A 20,049-nucleotide genomic window follows, 5' to 3' on the forward strand; every position below is an offset into this window, starting at 1 on the left:
ACGAGGACGGGCTGGGACAGGCTTGCTCGTCGGCCTTCTCTCGGCTCCCTCTCCCGGCGAGACACGCTGCAACTGCTCAACATGGACTGCTTTTCATTGCGCTCTGTACAGCTCATTCTCGCTCGTCGCTCCTGGTCGGCAACCTCGCCGGGCGACCGAGCACTCCCGCACGCGTCCGGCCCTCCCTCAGCCCTCGAGCGACGCCATCTGCGACTCGGCGTACCTCGTCCCGACCGGCTGGTTGTCCTCGATGACCTTGCGCACCTCGGCGAGCTCGTCGGGCGACAGGTCGACCGACGTGGCCGCAAAGTTCTCGACGAGGTACTTGGACGACTTGGTCTGTGGACGAGGGAGGAGAGGAGAGAGGGTCAGGCTCGTATGAGGGAGACGGTGGACGAGCGTGTTGGCTGGCAGATGGAGGGCGAGTGGGAGGAAATGGCGAGGAGCCGAGGACCAGAGGGGAGGAGGAAGATCTCGCTCGAGGGGGAGGGAAGGGGGAGCGATAAAGAGGGACAGGGACGCACGCCCGGGATCGGAATGATGTTGTCGCCCTGGTGGATGAGCCACGACAGCGCGAGCTGCGCCGGCGTGCAGCCCTTCTTGGCCGCGACGCGCTCAAACTCCTGCGAGGCGGGACGTGCACGCGCAAGATCAGTCCTCGTCCTCGGCGCGCATGAGAGGAAGAGAGAGCGAGGCGTACCTGGACGATGCGGTAGTTGCGCTCCCAGTTCTCCTTGGCGAAGCGAGGCAGGTTCGCGCGGAAGTCGCTTCCATCGGCGGTCGCAAAGTCCTCGGGCGACTTATACCGACCTGCGCACCCTCGCTTCGAGTCAGTCGGCGCGTCTGGGTCGACAGGCACAGGGAGAGGAGGACGTGCCGGTGAGGAAGCCACGGCCGAGCGGCGAGTAGGCCAGAATCTTGACGCCGAGCTCCTTGCAGGCGTCGATGATGCCGTTCTTCTCCATCGTGAGCTCCCACGGCGAGTACTCGACCTCGACAAAGTCGATCTTGGCCACCTTGGCGGCGCGGCGAAGCGTGTCGGCCGAGCACTGCGCACGAGACGAGGGAGGGTCAGTGCGCGCGAGAAAGGCGACGACGGCGGGAGAGCGGGCGCACCTCGCTCAGGCCGATGTACTTGGTCTTTCCCTCCTTGCGGACGGCGTCGAGGGCGCGAACCGTCTCCTCGATGGGCCTGTAGGAGCAAGAGGGAGGGTCAGGCTCTCGCGCTCGACGAACGAAGGGAGAGAAAGTGGGCGCACGTCTTCTTGTCGACGCGGTGCTGGAGGTAGGCGTCCGGGTAGAGACCACCGAGGTTCTCGATGCAGCGGTCGATCGAGCGGATGACGTTCTCGGGAGAGCCTGCAGGTTTGCGAAGGGTGAGCGGCTGCGCGAGGGTGAGGAAGGCGACTTTGACGTACCGTCGGTCTCGAGCTCGCCCTTGTCGTTGATCTCGATGCCAAACTTGCTGATGAGGAAGACCTGCAGAGAAAAGAGCGTCAGGGGCACGTCGAGGACGAGCGAGGGCAGGCGAGAAGGGGGGATGCACCTTCTTGCGGTTGTCGCCCTCGCGCAAAACGTCGCCGATCAGACGCTCGTTGTGGCCCATCCCGTACACGAATGCTGAGTCGATCACCGTGCAGCCCTGCAGGACGAGCGAGAGTCAGCTGCCGTAGGAAGGGGAAAGAGGGGGGGCGAGAGGAGGGGAAGAGGAGGAGGCGGGCTACGGACGATTTCGATGGCCTTGCGGAGGGTCTGCTTGGACGTGTCGTCGTCGTGCTCGCCGTAGAAGGCCGACATGCCTGTACGCGGCGCAGAGGCGAGGTGAGGGCGAGGTTCGGGGTCGGGAGTGGAGGTTGGAGGAGGAGAGGGAGACGCACCCATTGCGCCAAAGCCAGGGACGGGGACAGCGGTGGAAGCGTCGAGCTGGACAGTCTTGGTCATGGTCTCGTGTGAGGCTCGTGGTGTGATGGAGAGGAAGAAGAGCGAGTCGGCCGTCGTCGCTCGTTTGGCCGAAGTGGAGGCGACGCTCCGCGGAGCTTCCCTCGCTCGCCTCTCTGGACGGCCGCCTGTCAAGCGCTTCGAGGTGCAACGAGCTTCATCTGCCTGTCGAGCCCCTCAGCCGCACTGGCCTGATGAGAGCGGTGACGTAGCGCTTTTGGCGGACGGCGGTTTGCTCGTCCTCCCCGACCTCGAGCTCGCCCTCCTCCCACACCTCGCACACCACCATGGCCACTCAGTACTACATTGGAGTCGACGTGTGAGCACTCTGCACCCACTCTCGCCAACGCGCGCACCCGCTCACGATCTCGCCCCGTCTGCAGCGGCACCGGCTCGGCTCGTGCAGCTCTCGTCTCGTCCACGGGCGACATCGTCGCAGAGTCGACCTACGCCACCACCACCTGGCGCGATGACCGCGATAAGGACATCTTCGAGCAGTCGTCTGGCCAGAGTGCGTCGTCGTCTCGCTCCCCCCTCTCCCCCCACCTCTGAAGCTCACGGCTCCTTGTCCTGTCGCAACAGTCTGGAACTGCATCGCTACCGCCTGCAAGGACGTCCTGCGCGACTCCAAGGTCGACCCGGCCAGCGTCAAGGGCATCGGCTTCGACGCGACCTGCTCGCTCGTCGTCGAGGACATCGAGACCCGCCAGCCCGTCTGCGTCACCCCGGGATCGTACGACAAGCCGGCCCAGCAGAAGGACGGTTTTGTCCAAGATATTTGTCTCTGGGCCGACCATCGTGCCTCCAAGGAGGCCAAGCAGATCAACGCGACCAAGAGGTGCGTCGCCTCGAGTCTCTAGCCGCGTCACACAGGACCCTTTCACTGACTCTCTCCCTCCCGACTACAGCAAGTGGCTCAAGTACGTCGGCGACACGATCTCGCTCGAGATGGAGGTCCCCAAGGTGCGCACTCGGTCCCCTCGTCCTCCCCCTCCCTCTTTCCCGAGCGCCCGAGCCTCACCCTCGCGCTCTCTCGCTACCTCCCGCGCCCCAACAGATGCTCTGGCTCAAGAACAACATGCCGGCGTCGCTCTTCTCGCGCTGCATGTTCTTCGACCTGCCCGACTGGCTCACGTACCGCGCGACCGACGACCTCGCGAGGTCCAACTGTTCGCTCGCGTGCAAGTGCTCGTACGTCCCGCCGGGCGTCGAGGGGTCCAAGGGTTGGAACGACGAGTTCTTTGAGCAGATCGGGCTCGGCGACTTTGTGCGTCGCTCGGTCCCCTTCCTCGTCTTCCTTCTTCCCTTTCCCTCTTCCCTCCCTCCCTCCCTCCTCCTCTCTCGCCTTCCCGATCGTCCCTCATGCGCTCGTGCTGCCTGAGCACGCCGCACGAGAAGTACAGCGGCCCTGACTCTTCTCCCTCCCGCAGGTCAAGAACGACTTCATCCAGGTCGGCGGCATCCCGGGCAAGAACGGCCTCATCCTCACGGCGGGCCAGCCGGTCGGTGCGGGCTTGTCGAAGAAGGCGGCCGAGGAGCTCGGGCTTCTCGAGGGTACGGCGGTCGGGAGCGCCGTCATCGACGCGTGCGTCCACCTTCTCCTTCCTCCCTCTTCCTCCTTCCTGGCGCGCTTCTCTCTCTCTCGCCTCGGCCTGACGGCGCTCTACTCGCCGTGTACAGGTACGCCGGCTGGATCGGCACCGTCGCGGCGCCGATGGAGGGCCAGAAGACGACGACTCTCGACGACGCCCAGCACCGACTGGCCGCCGTCGCCGGGACGAGTACCTGCCACCTGATCGCTAGCCCTTCATCGCGGAAAGTGACATCCGTGTGGGGTCCATACCTGCATGCGATCTTTCCTGGATGTGCGTCCGCGTCTTCCTTCATCGTCGTCGAGCCCCTCGAGCCGACCTCTCGAGGTTCCCGACTCACTCGCCTCCGCTCGTCCCGCAGACTGGATGAACGAGGGCGGCCAGTCGTCGACGGGCCAGCTCCTCGACTTCATGGTCGACACGCACCCGGCGGCCGACAAGCTCAAGCAGATGGCGGCCGAGCGCGGCACGAACCACTTTGCGCTCCTCACCGAGCTCCTCGAGCAGATGGTCGTCGACAAGAAGGCGCCGTTCATGAGCTACCTCACGCGCGACATGCACGTGTACCCGGACCTGCACGGTGCGTCGCCTCGTTCCTCGCCGTCGCCTGAAAGAAGCGCACTGACCCCTTCTTGCCCTTCCCCTTCCCTCCTTCCTCTCCCTCTTCCTCTGCCCTCGTCTCTCCTTTCTCGACCCCCTCACACGCAGGTAACCGCTCGCCGCTCGCCGACGTCGACATGCGCGGCATGCTCATCGGCATGCAGCTCGACAAGACGGTCGGCGACCTCGCGCTGCGCTACTACGCGACGGGCGAGGCCATCGCGCTCCAGACGCGCCAGATCATCGACGAGATGAACAAGGCCGGCCACAAGATCGAGAGCATCTTCATGTCGGGCGGGTGCGTCGTCGTCTCTCTCTTCCGTCGCGAACGAGAATTTGACATTCGCCCTCTCGCCCGCAGCCTCGTCAAGAACCGCTTCCTCATGAGGTGAGCTCTTGCTCCTTTCTCGTCGTGCCTCGAGCCGATCGACCTTGTCGTCGACGGCGTCGTGGCTGCCGCGAGAATCTGGCGAGACTGACTCATTTCCCTTCCCGCAGCCTCATCTCCGACATCTGCAACATGCCCGTCCAGCTGCCGTACTCGCACTCGGCATCGGTCGTCCTCGGGTCGGCCATGCTCGGCGCCGCCGCCGCCGAGGAGGCCGACCGTCTCGCGTCGCAGGGCGAGAAGCTCGAGAGCCAGAAGGCGGCCGAGACGAGCTCGTACGGCATGAAGGAGCGCCTGTGGGACGCCATGGTGCGTCGCTGCTCTTTCTCTCTCTCTCGCCTCTCGTCTTGGGGAACTCGCACTGACCTCGTCGGCGCCGTCGCAGATCCGCATGTCGCGCCCGGGCACGACGGTCCACCCGTCGGCGTCGCCCGAGGAGCTCAAGCTTCTCGAGGCCAAGTACAAGATCTTCCGCGACATGATCGACGTGCAGCGCAGGTGGCGCAAGGAGGTGCGCGAGGCGCTCGACGAGGAGGCGCACTAGACGCGTCCCCTCTTTTCTCTCGCGCGCGAGGAGAGTCGGCCCGGTAGACGAAGAAAGACTCTCGATGCAGTGGATACCCTTGTCTGTGCGCCTTTTGTCCCGTGAGAGAGCGAGAAGTTTCGACGGCGAGACAGGGAGAGAGGGAGAACGAGGAGGCGAACGACTGGGTATCGGGTTTCACGCCAGGGAGCCGAGATCGTACAGAGATGAGCTGCCCATCCAGGGCATAGTGACGAGAGAGAGAGAGGGAGAAGACGAGTGTGTGGGGGTATCGCAAAGCTCAGGGTCGTGATTCGTGTCGAGGAAAAGGAAGGGAAGGGGAAGAGGGCGACGCTCAGGCCCGTCGCTGCGGCTGCTCGGTGCCATAGTCGCTCCCGGCGTCCGACTCGAGCCCGACGTCGCCGTCGAGCCCGCCATGCTTCTGCCAGGAGTGGCCCGTCGCGCTCCCACCGCCGCCGTGCGCGCCGCTGCCGTTCCCGCCGAGGTGAGGCGACCCGCCGGCCGAGTACTGCTCGTCCTCCTGGACGCCGCCCTCCATGTGGTCGAGCAAGATGGCAATCTTGGACTCGCTGCAGGAGGGGGAGAGAAAACGAGTCAGGTCGGGCGCGAGGGAGACGAGCGGCAAGGGAAAGAAGGGGACGCACGCGCTGCGGCATCGCTGTTCGAGCGTCGCGTTCTCGCGCTTGAGCCACTCGGCCTGGTTCTCGGCTCTGCAGAGGAGTACGACAAGGTCAGGACGAGAGAACCGGAGGTACAGGGCAGGGAGAGGGAGAGAGAGGACGCACTGCTCGAGCTCGGCCTGCAAGCGCGAGTAGTCGCCCGAGGACGTCGCCGCGCCGCCTGCCGCCCGAGGCAATGCCGGGTTCTTGAGCGCCGCCTGTAGCTCCTTGTTGAGCGACGCGTTGACGGCGAGCGTCTCCTCGAGGTCGTGGTTGGCCTTGTCGAGTTTGGCGTCGAGTTGGTCGAGCTCGGTCGAGAGCTCCTCGACCTTGGCCTGCGCCGAGTCCTGGTGCTGTCGAAGCGCGACCTGGTACTCGTTCTGGAGGGCCGAGAGGCGGTCGTGCAGGGCGACGGTCTCCTGCGACGACGCCTCGGAGCGGGACCGCAGCTCGCCCATCTGCGACTCGAGCTCGTTGCAGTGCGCCTCGGCCTTGTCAGCGCGCTCCTTGTGCCGCGTGAGCTCCTGCGTGCGGCGACGAGAGTGTGAGTAGGTGCTTCGAGGGGAGGAGAGGAACGAGGAGAAAGCGGGACGCACGTCCTTCATGCGGCGGAGCATCTTCTCGGTGCCCTTGACGTACTGCACCGCCTTGAGGTGTGTCGCCTCGAGGTTCTCGTGGCGCACCTTGAGCGCTTCGAGGTCCTCCTGCGCCTTGCCCGCTCGCTCCTTGTCCTCGCCGCCACCGCTCCTCGCCCGGTCGAGCTCCTCCCTCAGCCGGCCGTGTTCGCCCTCGTGCTCCCGGACGCGCTCCTCAAGCTGCGCCTTCTGCCGAACGCGCACCTCGAGCTCGCCCTCGAGCTCGAGCACGCGCTTGGCGAGCTGGTCGGGCGACTCGGAGCCCGTCATGCTCGGGAACCGGCTCGCGAGCTCGTCCTCGCTCGGCGCCTGCGCCGCGAGGCCGTGGTCGGCGAGCAACGAGCGCAAGACGCCCGCCTTGACGCTCGCGGCGTCTCGTGCGCGCGACGCGTCGCGGGCGGTCGCCTCGTGGGTTGCGACGAGCGACTTGTGCGAGCCGAGGTCGTCGAGCGCCTGCGTGTGCGCCGCCTGGACGGTCGACAGCTGGGTGCGCAGCGTCGACAGCTGGACGAGGAGGCCGGCCTCGCGCTCGCGGGCGGACGCGAGCTCGGCCGAGAGAGCGGCGTGCCGGTCCTGGACCTGCGAGTGCTGCTGGCGGAGGGTGGCGACCTGCTCGTCGGCGGCGCGGACGCGGGCGGCGTGCTCGGGCGCGAGGTCGTCGTCGTCGTCGTCGTGCACGTCACGAGCGCCGACCTGGTCGCCCGACGAGGGGGACGACGCGCCGACGTTACGCAAGCCTCGCGAGCCCGCACGACGACCGGCGCCGTTGCGGTGCGCGGCGATGAGCTGCGCGAGGCCGCCCGTCGCGAGCGCGTGCGACGCATCGTGCGCCTCGCGCGTCGATATGTGCAGGCGCTCGGCCTCCTCGGCGCGCTCGGTCGCGCGGTCGCGCTCGACCCTCAGGCTCTCGAGCTCCTTCTCGAGCTCGACGACCCGCTCCTGCTCCTGCTCAAGCGCGTCCTTGGCCTCGTCCCACAACGCGCTCAGCTCGTCGTTGCGCTTCTGCGCCGCGCCGAGCGCGGTCGAGGCGCCCTCGAGCGTCGCGAGCCAGTTGGCCGTGCTCGCCTCGTGCTCTGCGAGCTGCTCGCGCGCGCGGGCATGCTCGCCCTCGAGGACACTCGAGCTCGCCTGCAACGCCGCGAGCTGGTCGACGTGCTCGCCGAGCTGGCGCTCGTGCTCGCCGGCGCGGCTCTGCAGCTTGGCAAACTCGGCGAGGACTTGCGCGTGCGACGACTCGGCGGTCGAGGCGCGCTGGGCCGCCTCGGCGTGGCGCTCGTCGGCAGCGCTGCGCATCGACGCGTGGTGCGAGACCGACTGCTGGAGGTCGGCGAGCTGCGACGAGAGGGCCTCGCGCGCCGAGAGGGCGTCGGCGAGTTGGGCCTCGAGCGAGGCGGTGCGCTCGCGCTCGAGCTTGGCGAGGTCGGACGGGGAGGACGACTCGAACGCAGAGAGCTTGGCGCGGTAGTAGGCGGCTTCTTGAAGGGCGGCGAGACGGGCGCGGTCGGCGCCCTGGAAGCGCTCGTCGAGCGACGAGACCTGCTCGGCCATGGCGGTCTGTGAAAGGGGCGCGTTAGTGCTGCCTCAACGGCTCCAACAACAGCGTGATGCCCAGCCGCAGAGGCCAGGGCATCGCGCTGGAAGAGCGAGAAGAGGACGCACCTTGGCCCTCGCGAGCTCGCCCTTCATGCCGAGCACGACCTCCTTGACCCTCCTCTCGCGCTCATCGCCCTCGCCCTCGCCCGCACCGACGCTCCTCAGCGCCTCGCGCTCCTCGTCGCCGGCGTCGTTCCGCTCACCCTCCTGCGGCACGAGCACGAACCCCTGCTGCTCGGCGCGCCGCAGCGCCTCGCGCAGCCAGCCCTCGCGGCGCTCGAGGCGCGCAAGCTGCTCGGCGTGGTGCGGCGACGAGCTCGAGGCTGCGGCGGGCGCCGGGGCCGGGACGGGGAGGTGCCCGTCCTGGCTCGCGGGCAGCGCACGGTCCGCCGGGCTCAGGTCGCCCTCGCCTCCTGCCGCGCCGTTCTCGACGCTTCCGCCCAGCTGCGGCTGCCCGTTGACCGACGAGGGCGCCGGCGCGCGGTAGTAGAACGCGTCGGCCGGAGCCGGGATCTGGGGCGAGGCGCCCTGCGGCTGCTGCTGTCGCTGCGGGTCGACGACGCCGCCCGTGTGCGCGGTCGACGCGCTGCCGACGCTCGCCTCGCGTTCGCGCTGCTCGCGCTCGCGGCGGCTCGACTTGCTCGGCGAGCTCGGCGCGGCGGGCACGACGCCGGCGGTGAACGCGGGCGCGTCGTCGGGCCGTGCGGGGCGCTGCGGGCCTTGCGCGCCGGCGCGGTCGCGCCGAGGGCTGCTCGGCGTGTTGTACGCGGTCGGCGAGCCCGGCGCGGGACCGGGCGGCGGCGGTGACGGCGACGAGCCGCCGTTGAGCATGGCGGCGCCGAGGGCGCCTGCTCCTCCTGCGGCGGCGGCGGCGGCGGCGACGGCCGGCAGCGACGACGACGACTTGAGGTTGCGGTACTCGCCGCGCTGCGAGCCCGTCGGGCTAGCCGAGGCGGCGCGCGCCCGTGCGTCCGAGTCGGAGCTCGAGCCGCCGGCGCCGGCGCTGCGCGAGCCCGAGGCAAACCCTGGCGCGGGGATGCTCGACTTGCGCTTGACGGGGCCGGCTTGGGCAGGTTGCTGCTGCTGCTGAGACGTCGGCGGGAGCGGTGCGCCGCCGGAAGAGGGAGGCGCCGACGACGAGAGCGGCTGGAGCGGCGGCGACGAGAGCTGCTGCTGCTGCTGCTGGGCTCGCGGGAACTGCTGCTGCTGCATCGCCTGCTGCGGGTGGTGCGACAGCTTGGGTGCGGCTGGCGGTGCTGGCGCAGGACGAGCCGAGTCGGGCGGGTACTTGATCTTGGCTGCGAGGGCAGGTGCGAGAAGGGGGTCAGTGCGGGTGTCTTCCACGACGACTCGCGAGCTCGACTGGGACGAGCTCCCGAGGGAGACGTGAGAGAGACGAGGACGCACTCGTGTCGAGGACGTGGATGAACGCCGGGTCGTCGGCCTTTGTGCTCGTGTAGCTCTCGCCGCCGAGGACGAGGACCTTGCTGCCATAGGTCGCCATGGCGTGTCCGCTGCGGCCCGACGGCGCCGGGCCCATGTTCTGGAACATGAACCAGCGATGGTCTGTACGTCGGCAGAGTCGTCTTAGTCGAGCGCTCGAGGAGAGCGGGCGAGGCCGGACAAAGAGGAAGAGAGAGCGGGACGCACTCGAGATCTTGAACGCGGCGAGGTCGTCCAGGTCCTTGCCGTCGACGCCTCGGCCGCCAAAGACGTACATGACGTCGTCGACGAGCGTCGCGGCGTGGCCCTCGCGCGGGACGGGGATGTAGCCGATGCAGGCCAGCTCGGTCCACTCGCCCGACGACAGGTCGTACTGCCACGTGTCGTTGTAGTGGTACTGGCCGTCGGTGCCGCCGAAGCTGTAGGGAGTACGAGAGCGAGGGTCAGTCGGCGTGCTCGAGCGCGAAGAAGAACCGCTCGGGACGACGCCGATATGGCATCGTCCGAGCGACTTGGCCGACGCTCGAGAGAACACGACGCGACGCACATGTAGAGGCTGTCGCCGTGGGTGACACAGGTGTGGCCGGCCGAGGCGGCGGCACGACTTGGCCCGGGTGGTAGTCGACGAACGACCACGACGGCTGGCCCATCTTGACTGCGAGCGAGAGATGAGACGATCGGAGGACGTGAAATGGATGGTCGAGAGGAGGAGAGGGGAGAGGGCGACGGCAAGAGGGAGGAAAGGGCGAGAGTCAGTCGGTCGTCGAGGAAGAGGGACCCGAGGCGACAGAGAGAGAGGGAGAGAGGGACGCACGCTTCTGGAGGTCGAACCAGCACAGGTCGTTGCGGAACCCGCCATCGTCCGTCTGGCCCCCAAACACGAAGAAGCGGCTGCCGACCATGGCGGCGGCGTGACCGTACCGGCCCTCTGGCGCGCGGCCGACCGTCTTGACACGGGTCCAGTCGCGCGTACTCAGGTTCAACAGGTACAGGCCGTCGTCCTGGCGCTCCTCGGGGCGCGACTTGGTGTCGCCGCCCCAGACGATGAGGACGTTGCCGACGCCGACGCTCGCGTGGCCGACTCGCGGGCCGGGCACCTCGCCGCGCGTCTCGATGAGGGCGACAGGGAGCGGCACGACGGTCGACGCCGATGCGGGTGCGCCTGAGGGTGCGGGTGCGGGCGCGACGGGGGGTGCGCCGGCGGCGGCGGCGTGGACGACGAACAGGTCGTTCTTGACGGCGTTCTGGACGAGGCCGCCAAAGATGTACAGGTCGCCGGACGGGCTCGCGGTCGCTACCGGGTTGACCGAGTGGCCGTAGCGCGGGAAGGGGAGGGGCGACGGCGGGCCGAGGAGGGGGGTCAAGGGCTGGGCGGGCGAGTCGACGGGGGACGAGGGCGGGAGGAGCTGAGAGGGGAGGAGCGAGACGTGGCGCTGGGACCACGGGTACAGGACGGTGTGGGACGACGGCTGGACGGCGGGCGGTGGCTGCTGGTAGGCCGTGGCGCCTTGTTGAGGGAGGATCGAGGCGGAGGAAGTGGGAGGAGCGGTCGGGCCGGCGCTGTTGGCGAGCGAGCCGTTCGAGGCGTACAGGGACGGGCCTGGGACGGGGATGCCAGACCTGCCCATGCTCCCGTTGAGCGAGTGGGGCTTTGGCGGGGCGGGGTGGCCGGGTGAGGCGGTGGTCGCGGTGGTGGACGAGTGGAGCGGGGGCGAGCCGATGGCGTCGGCGCGATTCGAGGCCGAGCCGTTCTGGTCCTTCTTGTGCTTCTTGAAGATGGCCATCTTGAGCGAGGCGAGGGCGGGAGCCCTTTGTGTGCCGGGCGGGTGCTCGAGCGACGCGAGGAGGGGCGGGAGGACGGGTCGAGCGAGGGTGGTGCGGGTCGTGAGGGTGGGTCGTCAAGGTGCGGTGGTCGTGGTCGTCAAGGTGCACTGAGGCTCTTGTGGGCTGGGCGTGCCCCGCTCGTTGGCGTGTTGTGGGCCGGGGCGACGACGACGACGAGCGCGTCTCTTGGTCTCCCTTCCCCCTCCCTCGCTCCTCCCCCTCGCCACCTGCTGCAGGGCACACAGCTCGACTCGGTGCCCAGAAGCTCTACGCGCCCACCAAGCGCGTCAGCACCTCGTCAAGCCGCCGCCCTCGCCCCTCACCTCGCCCCCTCCTCGACCTTCCTCGACGCTCCAGCTCGTCGGGCCACGACAGCGCACAAGCACCGCAGATCACCTGCTGGATTCTGCTTCTGCACGAGCACTCGTCCCCCTCGCGCATCGACCGGACGGCAAACTTTCCCCCTCCCCCTCCCTTCCCTTCAGCCCTTTTCTTTCCGCCGCCCTCGCCCGCCTTCCTCCCTTAGCGGACACAAGCGGGCGGCAGGCCCTCTCTCTGCCTCACGGCGGAGCGAGGACCTGTTCTCGCTGGGGCACGTGGTCATTCAGGGGGCTCAGAGCGATCCATTCTCGGGCGCGCATTCCGCTCCTCGACCTTCGACACCCCGGCTGTCCGTCTCACTCGAGAGCGGGCAGCAACGGGTCTACGCCCTCCGATGCGCCTCTCAGTTCTCGACCCTCGGTCGCAAGAGAGCGTGGCCGTCAGGAGGTGGGCGTGGGCGGCGAGGGCGGCGCGACATTCTTTGCCAGGCCCGATTTCAGTCCTTGTGTAGCGTACGCCTCTCTCTCCCTTCCTCCCCTCTCCCTTGCCGTAGTCCCCTCACTGACCCGAACCTTGTCGACGCAGCCCTGCATTGACTCGTTCCTCATCCTCGTTCGCGTGCCCCTCGAGAGCGCCCAGTTCCCCTTCTTCTCTTTTCCCCCCTCGACCACCTCCCTCTCTCGCCCTTCTCGTCCGGGCGGTCCGATCCCCGTCGCACGCTTCCTCCACGTGCCGTCGGTCATAAATGCCGCCCGACATCGACGTTCCCTCGCATCGTCGGGTGCGCTCAGGCGTCCGAGCGACGCGAGGAGGACCCGCCTCGCGCTCGTCCTGTCGCGAACGCGCAGGTCCGAGCGCAGGCATCGTCGAGTTGCAGAGCGTCTGCTCGTTTCGTCGAAGCCGGGCAGGGGCTTTGAAGACTCGAGACAGCCCTCCTCGTCGAGTCGCCTCGGCGGCTCGCGAGCTTCTTGCTCGACGACCTCGCTCGCGCTCGCGCTTCTGTCGCGCTCGCCTACGCTACCCTCCCTCTCCCTTCTCTTCCTCCTCTTTCCTCCCTTCCACGACAACCTCCCTCCCTCTCTCAGGACGCATTTTCACGCGCTGCCCCTTTCCCATGGGCCGTCGCGTTTATTCCACGTCCGAGATCTCCTACTTTCCTGCTCCAGCTCTCTCCTCTCGTTCTTCCTCCTCATGCTGCTGCCCTCGAGCCGGTCGCCGACGAGGCAGCCCGTTCCTCTCGTGGCGTCACCGGCTCGCGCCTCTCGGTCGCTTCTCGCCGTCTCTTCGTCCTCCTCAACCGGTCGCACAATCTCGGCCTCTCTTTCCCGTCACCCTCCCCTCCTCTCACCCCCGGACGAGACCATCACGGACCTCCTCGCGACCCACGAGGAGGTCGCCTTAAACGCTCGTCCGACATCGACTTCTCCCCGCCCTTCCCTGCCGACTCAGTCCCTCGACGCCTGCATCTGCCACCGCACACCGAGCGGCTATGCGGCGAGGTGTGTGGGCGCACGAGGCTCGAGGCGCAGGAGGGCGGGACATGCACGCTCGAGAACGAGAGGAGGATGTGGTCGGAGGAAGTGGGCGTGCAAGTCGAGGGTCGAGGCTGTAACTACGAGTCGAGCTGCAACGAGCACTCTCGCGACGTCCTGAACGACCCTGCTTGACGAGAGCGAGAGGGCAAGCGTCTTCTCGCCCGCGCACGGTCCTCGACCTTCCCAAGTTACCTCTCCTCCTCCTCGTCTCGCGAGCCCAGCTCCCGCCGCCGCTCCCGCTCGATCGTCGTCGTCCGGAAACTCCTGGTCGGTCGCTCGAGCCTCGTCGGACTCTCCGCGGAGCGCTCAGACGGCGACGGGCAGGTCGAACCGAGCCCGCGCAGCTCGTCGCTCGCCCTTTTTCTCTCCCTCTCTCGCCGCTTCTCGCTCGACCTGGCTCAGAGCACCTCGCACGATCTGTGAGTCGTCATTTGCGTCGACTCGCCGAATCCTCACTGACGACGCAGCCCCGCAGCGTCCTCGCCGACATGTCGGACCGCCTCAACGACGACGTCCTCAAGCTCGTATTCGACGAGCTCGCGCCGATCGCTTTCGCAGGGTCCACGTACCGCCAGATCAAGCGCGTGCTCCTGTGCCTGTGCCGCACCTCTCGCCGGTACTGCGCCATCGCCCAACCGCTCCTGTGGCGGCACGTGCGGGTCTGGAGCCCGAAGCAGCTCGAGCAGCTGCGAGCGAGCAGTACTGCATCGGGCCTCGGTCGCTGCACGGTCGCGTATGACGTCGAGTCGCAGTACTCGCACAGCTTGAGCGACGCGCTCGACGTGTCCGACTTGCTGCCCAACATCGTCGCGCTGCGAGTTCTCGCGGCACGAGGCTCGGTCGACGCTGCGCTCCTCGTCAAGCATCAGGGTACGTCTCAAGCCTCGCCCGTCCTCAGACTGGTCCGCCCCTCTAATGCTCCCCAATCTCGCAGCGCTCGAGAACGTGGAGCTGCGCGGCGTCCATTTGGACGGCCCGAGCGCTCCGCCGTCGCGCACCCTCAAGCACATCCTCATCGCCGACTCGATGGTCTCGACGCCCTTCCTGCGCCGATGGTTCACGCCCTCCCTTCTGCCGACACTGCGCACCGTCCACGTCGAGCGCGCCACCGACCTTTCGACTTCCCTCCCGGTTCAGCTCGACGATATACTCGCCCGGCCTCTTCTCGATCAACTCGACTGCGTGTATACCTCGTCGGAGCACGTCGACCCGCAGAGCGTCCTCGGCGGCAGCGTCGAGCCGCCCGTCCTGTTCGTGCGCCACGACCCGTCGGCGCCTTTTCCGCGCCACAGCAACCCGCGCATTTTGCCCACCTGGTGCAGATCCGATGAAAGCGACTTGTGCGTCTCGCTCGCCCGGATCGAGGCGCGTCCGACCTCAAGGCCGCCCGTCGTCGTTGTCCTCGTGCCGGGATCGGCGGATCTCGCCCTCGACGCTGATAGCGGCGTCGTCGAGGCGCTCATTCGGGCGGACGCGACGGGCCAAGTACGCCTGATCTGGTCGAGCGAGCGTCAGCCGGGCTCAAAGGGGCCTCTGACGCTCCAGTTCCACGAGTTCTGGCAGTACGCGCGCGAGCTCAAGGCGGCGAGGGCGGGCTCGACGGGTCGGTGAGCGACGAGGAGTGGGCGGCGAGACGAGGAGGAGGACGGTGTCGGCGACGAGGGAGGGTCAGGCGAGACGAGGCGGAGCAGCTTGTAGAGGAGGCTCGTGCACTCGATGACCTTCTCAAGTTCTCTCGGCATGGCTGGCTCGCTCTCCTCGTCCTGGCGCTCTCGGTCGGCAATCTTGCAGTCGTTCTCGTCCCTCGAGAGTCGAAAGGCAAAACGAGTACGCGATGCACCTCGGCGACAAGCGCTCCCTCCCCTCGCCCTGCCCTCCTCACTCGCGCTCCCACACCCTCGTCCCGCCCCGCAAAATCATGATCCACCGCTCGGCCTCGTGCTCGCCGTCGATGATCGTCGTGGTCGTCCACTGTGCGAACGGCGAGATGAGGTGCTGTGCAAGGTGCGCCTGCATGGCGCCGCGGCTCTCGGCGGCGACGGCGAGGTCGAGGTCGACGAGCAAGAGAGAGGCGGGAAGGCTGTCGAGGAGAGAGGGAGGGAGGATCTGGTGACCGCCTCGGCGCGCCGGGGCCATGTTCTGCTGGACCGTCAAGCTCTTGAGGCTCGTCATGGCCGCGAGCGTCGGCGCCAGTTGCGCGGCAAAGCTCGACAGCTGCGGGGCGGGGACGACCAGGACGAGAAGGTGGAGAGAGACGGCGTCGCGCAGGACGGGGAGGAGTGCAAAAGGCTCTTGAGCGACGCCGAGGGTGAGGGTGGTGAGGTTGGCGAGGGGGAAGACGTGCGGGAGCGCTTCTAGGAGGCTGCTCTGGGCCTCGTCTTCGAGGGCGCTCACGACCCGGAGCGTTCGAACGGCTGTCCACGGCGCCGTACCCCGCAGATCGCGGAGGAACGCTTGCGGCCACGCCGAGCCGAGCGTAAGGCGGACCTCGCGCGCGTTCGGGAAGTGGCGCGAGCCGCTCAGGGCTTCGCCGAGCACGCCGGACAATATCTCGTCCTTGAACGTCGTCCGGAGCTCGACGGCGTAGACCCACTCGGCGGGCGGAACCGTACGCGTAGGCGAGAACCAGGCGGACCAGGCGCCCGGGTTGACGAGGGAGACGCTGCTGAGCTGGGCACAGTCGCGACGGCACCTCGCGAGCTTGTCGTCGAGCATGGCGCTGCTGATGTGCGCGTCGACGTTGAGCTCGCGGACGTACGACAGGAGGTGGTGCTGACGGGTCCGGAGGAATGCGTAGTTGGGCTGGCCGGCGAAGATGAAGACCTTGCGGAACAGGGCGGCTTGACCGACAGGGCGCCACTCGCGACACACGAGCGACAGGCTCTTGGCGAGGGCGAAGCGGGCACGGCGTTCCTCCTCGACAGGGTGGTCGCCGACGGCGAGTGCAGCCGACGCGATGAGGTGGACCAGCTCGAGCGGGATGTACGGGACCATGAGGGCGTGTCCAGATGCTCGTAGATGCTCGTAGATGAAGGTTATGCTGCCGCGTAGCTGCAGGAGGCGTGCGTCAGCCCCGCGCTGGGAGAGTAGATGAGGAGGAGGGTGGACGCACAACTCGATGAAGATGGCCCAGGCGAGCTCGACGCGCGCGGGTTGTGGTCCGAGATGCTGCGTGTGGCTGCTTCTAGCCTTCTGAGCTGTACTAGGCGAGCGAGTGCCAGAGGAGCGATGAGAGCGAGCGGAACCCGCCGCCGAACGTTCGACCACGGCCACGCCTGCCGGCTTGCTCCTGCTGAGCGGTCGAGCCTGAGGATCGACTTCGACACACTCACTGAGCTCCTCGGTGCCGCCCACCATCCACCCGACCGCGCCCTCGCTCCCTTCACCTCCTCTCGCTCGCCGCTCGCTCAACCTCGACTCGGCGACTCGTCCAGCCTCCAGGTTGAGGCTCTGCCGCCATGCGATCGCTCGGCGAGCACATGGAAGGCGCGCAAGCTTTCCGTCGCACTACAGACGACGCGAGCGCTGCGGCAGTTCGAGACGGCGGGTCCGGGTCGGCGAGGTCCGGCCAGTTTGGCCCACGAGAGGTCGAGTGGCAGGCTGTGTAGCAGTGGCAGAGATGCGAGGACCACGTTTGCAACGATGCGCGTCCGTCTATGCTACAATGCCCGTCTCCTTGCTCGTCTCCTGGCTCTCCCGAGGTGCCGCCTCCGCCTCGTCTCGCCGCTCTAAGCCCGACTCAGTCTCTCCCTGCTGCGCCCCGCTCCTCTTCTCGCCAATCTCCTCCTCGCCGTCACTGCTGCGCTTGCCGGCCCGGGACCGCAGAGCTCGCCAGTCGAGCCGGCCGCCGATGAAGAGGAGGACGGGCGGTGCGGCGATGGCGGTCAGGCCGGCCGAGATGATGGTGAGGGCGAGCCAGCCTCGTGTAGTACCGACGGCAGAGAGGATCTGGCCCGCAATGATCGGTCCTGCGGGACGAGAAAGGGCACGTCAGTCATGCCGAGGCAAAGAGAGAGGGAGAGAGAGAAAGAGGGGCGCACCGATGAGGGCGCCGACCGAGAAGGCAAGGTTGAAGGCGCCAAAGACGTGCGCCGTCGAGATGGCGGGCGTGTCGGCGGCGACGATCGACAGCTCGAGCGTGATGGGCGTGATGAAGAACGAGATGGAGACGCCTGTCGGTGCGAGGGTTGTCAGTACACGCACGACGCCGACCCGAAGCGCTCCTGTCGCCGAGGAGAACGATTAAGACGTACCGAGAATGGCGAGGAAAAAGATGAAGAGGGGGAGCGGCCCGCGAATGATGAGGAGGAGGTAGGCGGGGAGAGAGAGGAGGAGGCCGCCAAAGACGAGCCACTTGGTGCCGTGCTTGTCGCTGATCTGCAACGTGGAGACCATGTCAGTGATGCTGCTCCTCGAGAGGGCAAGTCGAGAGGGAGAGAGCCGGCTCGAGACTCACCCAGCCCGCGAGGGGAGAGAACTGCTCGAGGAGGCGGAATCGAAGGCGAGGGTCAACGGCTGCGACGAGATAGGCACAACGTCCCGAGCCCAAGAGATAGAGGGAGCAGGAGACACACGAAAAAGGTGGGCACGACGACGCCGAGGAAGACGAGGCCCGCCCCGAGCGAGTTGAGCCCGTACTCTTGCTCAACCCACAGCGTGAGCGCCGTGTCCTGGAGCCCGCCGGCGATCGTGCCGTTGAGGAGCGTGACGCCGAACGACGTGAGCGCCCGAGGGTCCTTGAGCATGTGCAGGAGGCCGAGGACGTGCGGCGGCAGGCGTGAGTGCTTCGCCTCGCTGCGGGCGACGTCGTCGGCGTGCTCTTGCGCGTACTTGTCGCGCGGCGCCGCCTCGCCGCCGAGCGGGACGGACGTGTCGGGCTCGGCGAGGGTCGCCTCGGGGCCGGCGGCGGCGTAGTAGCCCGGCGCCTCGAAGTTGGGGATGTCGTGCCCGGCGCGGATCCAGCGCAGCGCCTGGTGCTTCTCGATCATGACGATGCGGAGGAAGAGATCGATGGCGACGAGGACGATCGAGAAGATGAAAGGTGCGCGGTAGCCGAGCCGCTCGTAGAGAACGCCGCCTGTGAGAAGAGAAGAGGTCAGAGCGGCTCGACCTGGAACAAGAAGAGGACGTGGGACGCACCGACTGGCGGTCCGATAGCCTGGCCGCAGCTGAAGCCGACCATGACGTACCCGAGGACGCTGCCGAGCCGTTCTTCAGGTACCGAGTCGGTGACGAGCGCACTGCGAGGGAGGTGAGGCGAGGTGAGCAGGACGCTCGAGGCGCGACGAGGGCGAAAGGGAGGACGCACAGGCCGATTGTCCACAGGACGGTGCCGCTGAAGCCTCTGTGACGGTGCGCAAGAAGGCAAGTCAGGGCCGGGGTGCGCGAGGACGGCGAGGGAGAGAAGGAGGAGAAGGAGACGCACTGCAGGATGCGCGCGACGACCATGAGCGCAAAGCTCTTTGACTCCATGAACAGGATGACGGCTGCAGGACGATGGGAGGTTAGTCTCTGGGACGTGCGGCGGCGGGAGAGGAGAGAGAGACACAGAGAGAGAGGACGGACCGCCGGCCATGAAGAGCAGCCCGAGCGTGAGCGGCACCTGGCGGTTCTTGTACTTGGCGCCGACCCACCCTGCGACTGGCGACGAGACGATCAGGCCTGCCGCATAGGCCGCGACGAGCCAGCCCGTCTTGCCGCCGATGTCGTCGTACCCGAGCGCCTCGAGGCGGAACGGGACGACGGGGACGACGAGCGAGTAGGACGACAGGTCGACGAGGACGCCCCAGCCGACGGCGAACGCAATGAACCAGGTGCTGCTGCGCTGGCGCAGGCAGAACGGCGCTCGTCGGCTGCTGAGCGGGTCTGCCGCCTCGTCCGCCGTCGTCGCCAGTCGTGCGTCGCTCGCCTCGCCGTGCTGGTCAAGCGTGGCGGGTGCTGGTCGTGGTCGTCGCAGAGAGGTGCGAATGCGCTCCATGTCGCAGTATCGGGAGCGGGGCAGAGGTGTGGCGATGCGGGCGAGTCGGCGGGTGGAAGTCGACGAGCTCGGGGAGCGAGGGCGATGAGCGACGTCGAGCAGGCGAGGGCTCGGGGGTCGGCTCAGGTACAGATGCCTTGAGGCCGCAGACGGGCTCGCTCAGCGGTGTGGTGCAGAGAGCGAGAGCGAGCCATGCGGGTCGACTCGAGGGTGCGCAGAGGGAGCAGCTCAGAGGCGCGTCGCGGTTACCGGCGCGATCGGCGCTCGGCCGCGCTGTGCGCCAGTTTCGGACAACTGTCCGGCTTCCGCACCGCCCGCGCCGAGTTGATTCCCCACCTCGCCTCGCCCTCCTCCTCGCCTCACTCTCGCCGTTGACACGCTCGCCTCGCACCCCTCGAGCTCACCCGACCGTGCACTATTCGCCATGGCCTCGACACCCCCCGCATCCGGCCCGTTCATCGTCTTCGCGACCGTCACCGCAAAGCCCGGCAAGGGCGACGAGCTCGAGAAGGCGCTCCAGCCGGTCATCGCCAACGCCAACTCGGACGCCGAGCCCTTGACGCTCACGTACCGTTGCGCACGCCACGGAGGTGCGTCCACCCTCCCTCGCTCCCGGTGTCGGCAGCGCCGCAGCTCTCGTCGACCGGGTCCACCGAGTCGTCGTAGCCGGGTCCTCGCGCCATGCATCGCTGACCCAGCGCTTTCTCCCTCGCAGACGTGTTCCGTTTGTTCGAGGAGTACAAGAGCAAGCAGGGCGTGGCCGAGCACCGTGCGTCCCAGCCGTCCTCCCTCCCTCGTCCGTCTCTCCAACCTCGCTGACCCGGCTTCCCTGTTTCGTCCCGCAGAGAAGCAGGAGGCGTACCGGGCCCTCGGCAAGTCGGGCCTTGCCGCAGGCGTCAAGATCGAGATCTTCCAGGAGATCCCCAAGCTCTGAGCAGGTCGACGAGCGCGAGCGAGGTCAAAGGAGGGAGCGACGACCGGGCGTTGGCGCCTCTCGTAC

The 20,049-nt window shown here is 67.7% G+C and overlaps 6 protein-coding genes across 6 annotated transcripts; 3 read left to right on the plus strand and 3 right to left on the minus strand.

Moving 5' to 3' along the window:
• Window positions 1-75: 75 nt before the first annotated feature.
• On the minus strand, window positions 76-1,941 carry RHOBADRAFT_56035 (uncharacterized protein; the record flags this gene model as incomplete). Its single annotated transcript, XM_018418148.1, has 10 exons — window positions 76-339; window positions 525-623; window positions 701-810; window positions 878-1,049; window positions 1,117-1,192; window positions 1,260-1,359; window positions 1,419-1,479; window positions 1,547-1,642; window positions 1,729-1,799; window positions 1,878-1,941. 10 exons carry the CDS (start codon window positions 1,939-1,941, stop codon window positions 187-189), a joined length of 1,002 nt encoding a protein of 333 aa, XP_018268267.1. The 3' UTR covers window positions 76-186.
• Window positions 1,942-2,222: 281 nt separating this feature from the next.
• Window positions 2,223-5,155, plus strand: RHOBADRAFT_39660 (uncharacterized protein; the record flags this gene model as incomplete). Its single annotated transcript, XM_018413641.1, has 12 exons — window positions 2,223-2,257; window positions 2,322-2,449; window positions 2,521-2,776; window positions 2,847-2,901; window positions 2,996-3,205; window positions 3,369-3,523; window positions 3,619-3,803; window positions 3,892-4,110; window positions 4,239-4,428; window positions 4,492-4,518; window positions 4,629-4,827; window positions 4,904-5,155. The coding sequence occupies 12 exons, from the start codon at window positions 2,226-2,228 to the stop codon at window positions 5,060-5,062; spliced, it is 1,815 nt and encodes a 604-aa protein (XP_018268268.1). The 3' UTR covers window positions 5,063-5,155.
• Window positions 5,156-5,211: 56 nt separating this feature from the next.
• Window positions 5,212-11,435, minus strand: RHOBADRAFT_56037 (uncharacterized protein). Its single transcript, XM_018418149.1, has 10 exons — window positions 10,207-11,435; window positions 10,023-10,047; window positions 9,940-9,948; window positions 9,600-9,811; window positions 9,357-9,515; window positions 8,016-9,247; window positions 6,318-7,910; window positions 5,848-6,245; window positions 5,707-5,772; window positions 5,212-5,631 (listed from the first exon to the last, which is right to left on the minus strand). Exons 1-10 carry the CDS (start codon window positions 11,174-11,176, stop codon window positions 5,397-5,399), a joined length of 4,899 nt encoding a protein of 1,632 aa, XP_018268269.1. The 5' UTR covers window positions 11,177-11,435; the 3' UTR covers window positions 5,212-5,396.
• A 2,125-nt stretch (window positions 11,436-13,560) lies between these two features.
• Window positions 13,561-14,683, plus strand: RHOBADRAFT_47064 (uncharacterized protein; the record flags this gene model as incomplete). Its single annotated transcript, XM_018414922.1, has 3 exons — window positions 13,561-13,942; window positions 14,007-14,388; window positions 14,515-14,683. The coding sequence occupies 3 exons, from the start codon at window positions 13,561-13,563 to the stop codon at window positions 14,681-14,683; spliced, it is 933 nt and encodes a 310-aa protein (XP_018268270.1).
• Window positions 14,684-18,218: 3,535 nt separating this feature from the next.
• Window positions 18,219-18,914, minus strand: RHOBADRAFT_3987 (uncharacterized protein; the record flags this gene model as incomplete). Its single annotated transcript, XM_018413665.1, has 4 exons — window positions 18,219-18,312; window positions 18,381-18,416; window positions 18,498-18,558; window positions 18,638-18,914. Coding segments are annotated over 4 exons (468 nt in total), but the record flags the coding sequence as incomplete, so codon positions are not given.
• Window positions 18,915-19,473: 559 nt separating this feature from the next.
• RHOBADRAFT_47066 (uncharacterized protein) lies at window positions 19,474-19,983 on the plus strand (the record flags this gene model as incomplete). Its single annotated transcript, XM_018414923.1, has 3 exons — window positions 19,474-19,639; window positions 19,765-19,818; window positions 19,895-19,983. The coding sequence occupies 3 exons, from the start codon at window positions 19,474-19,476 to the stop codon at window positions 19,981-19,983; spliced, it is 309 nt and encodes a 102-aa protein (XP_018268272.1).
• Window positions 19,984-20,049: the final 66 nt, after the last annotated feature.

This window comes from Rhodotorula graminis (genome assembly GCF_001329695.1).
Source record: "Rhodotorula graminis WP1 unplaced genomic scaffold RHOBAscaffold_16, whole genome shotgun sequence".
NCBI lineage: Eukaryota > Fungi > Basidiomycota > Microbotryomycetes > Sporidiobolales > Sporidiobolaceae > Rhodotorula > Rhodotorula graminis.

What these genes read in the sequence shown, in the direction of transcription:
- RHOBADRAFT_56037 (XM_018418149.1), bottom strand. Translation starts at nt 11,176, where the DNA reads ATGGCCATCTTCAAGAAGCACAAGAAGGACCAGAACGGCTCGGCCTCG. An exon ending in GCGAGCTCGCGAGGGCCAAG is followed by an intron (nt 7,911 to 8,015) that starts GTGCGTCCTCTT and finishes CCCCTTTCACAG; the next exon opens with ACCGCCATGGCCGAGCAGGT. An exon ending in TTGCAGGCCGAGCTCGAGCA is followed by an intron (nt 5,773 to 5,847) that starts GTGCGTCCTCTC and finishes ACTCCTCTGCAG; the next exon opens with AGCCGAGAACCAGGCCGAGT.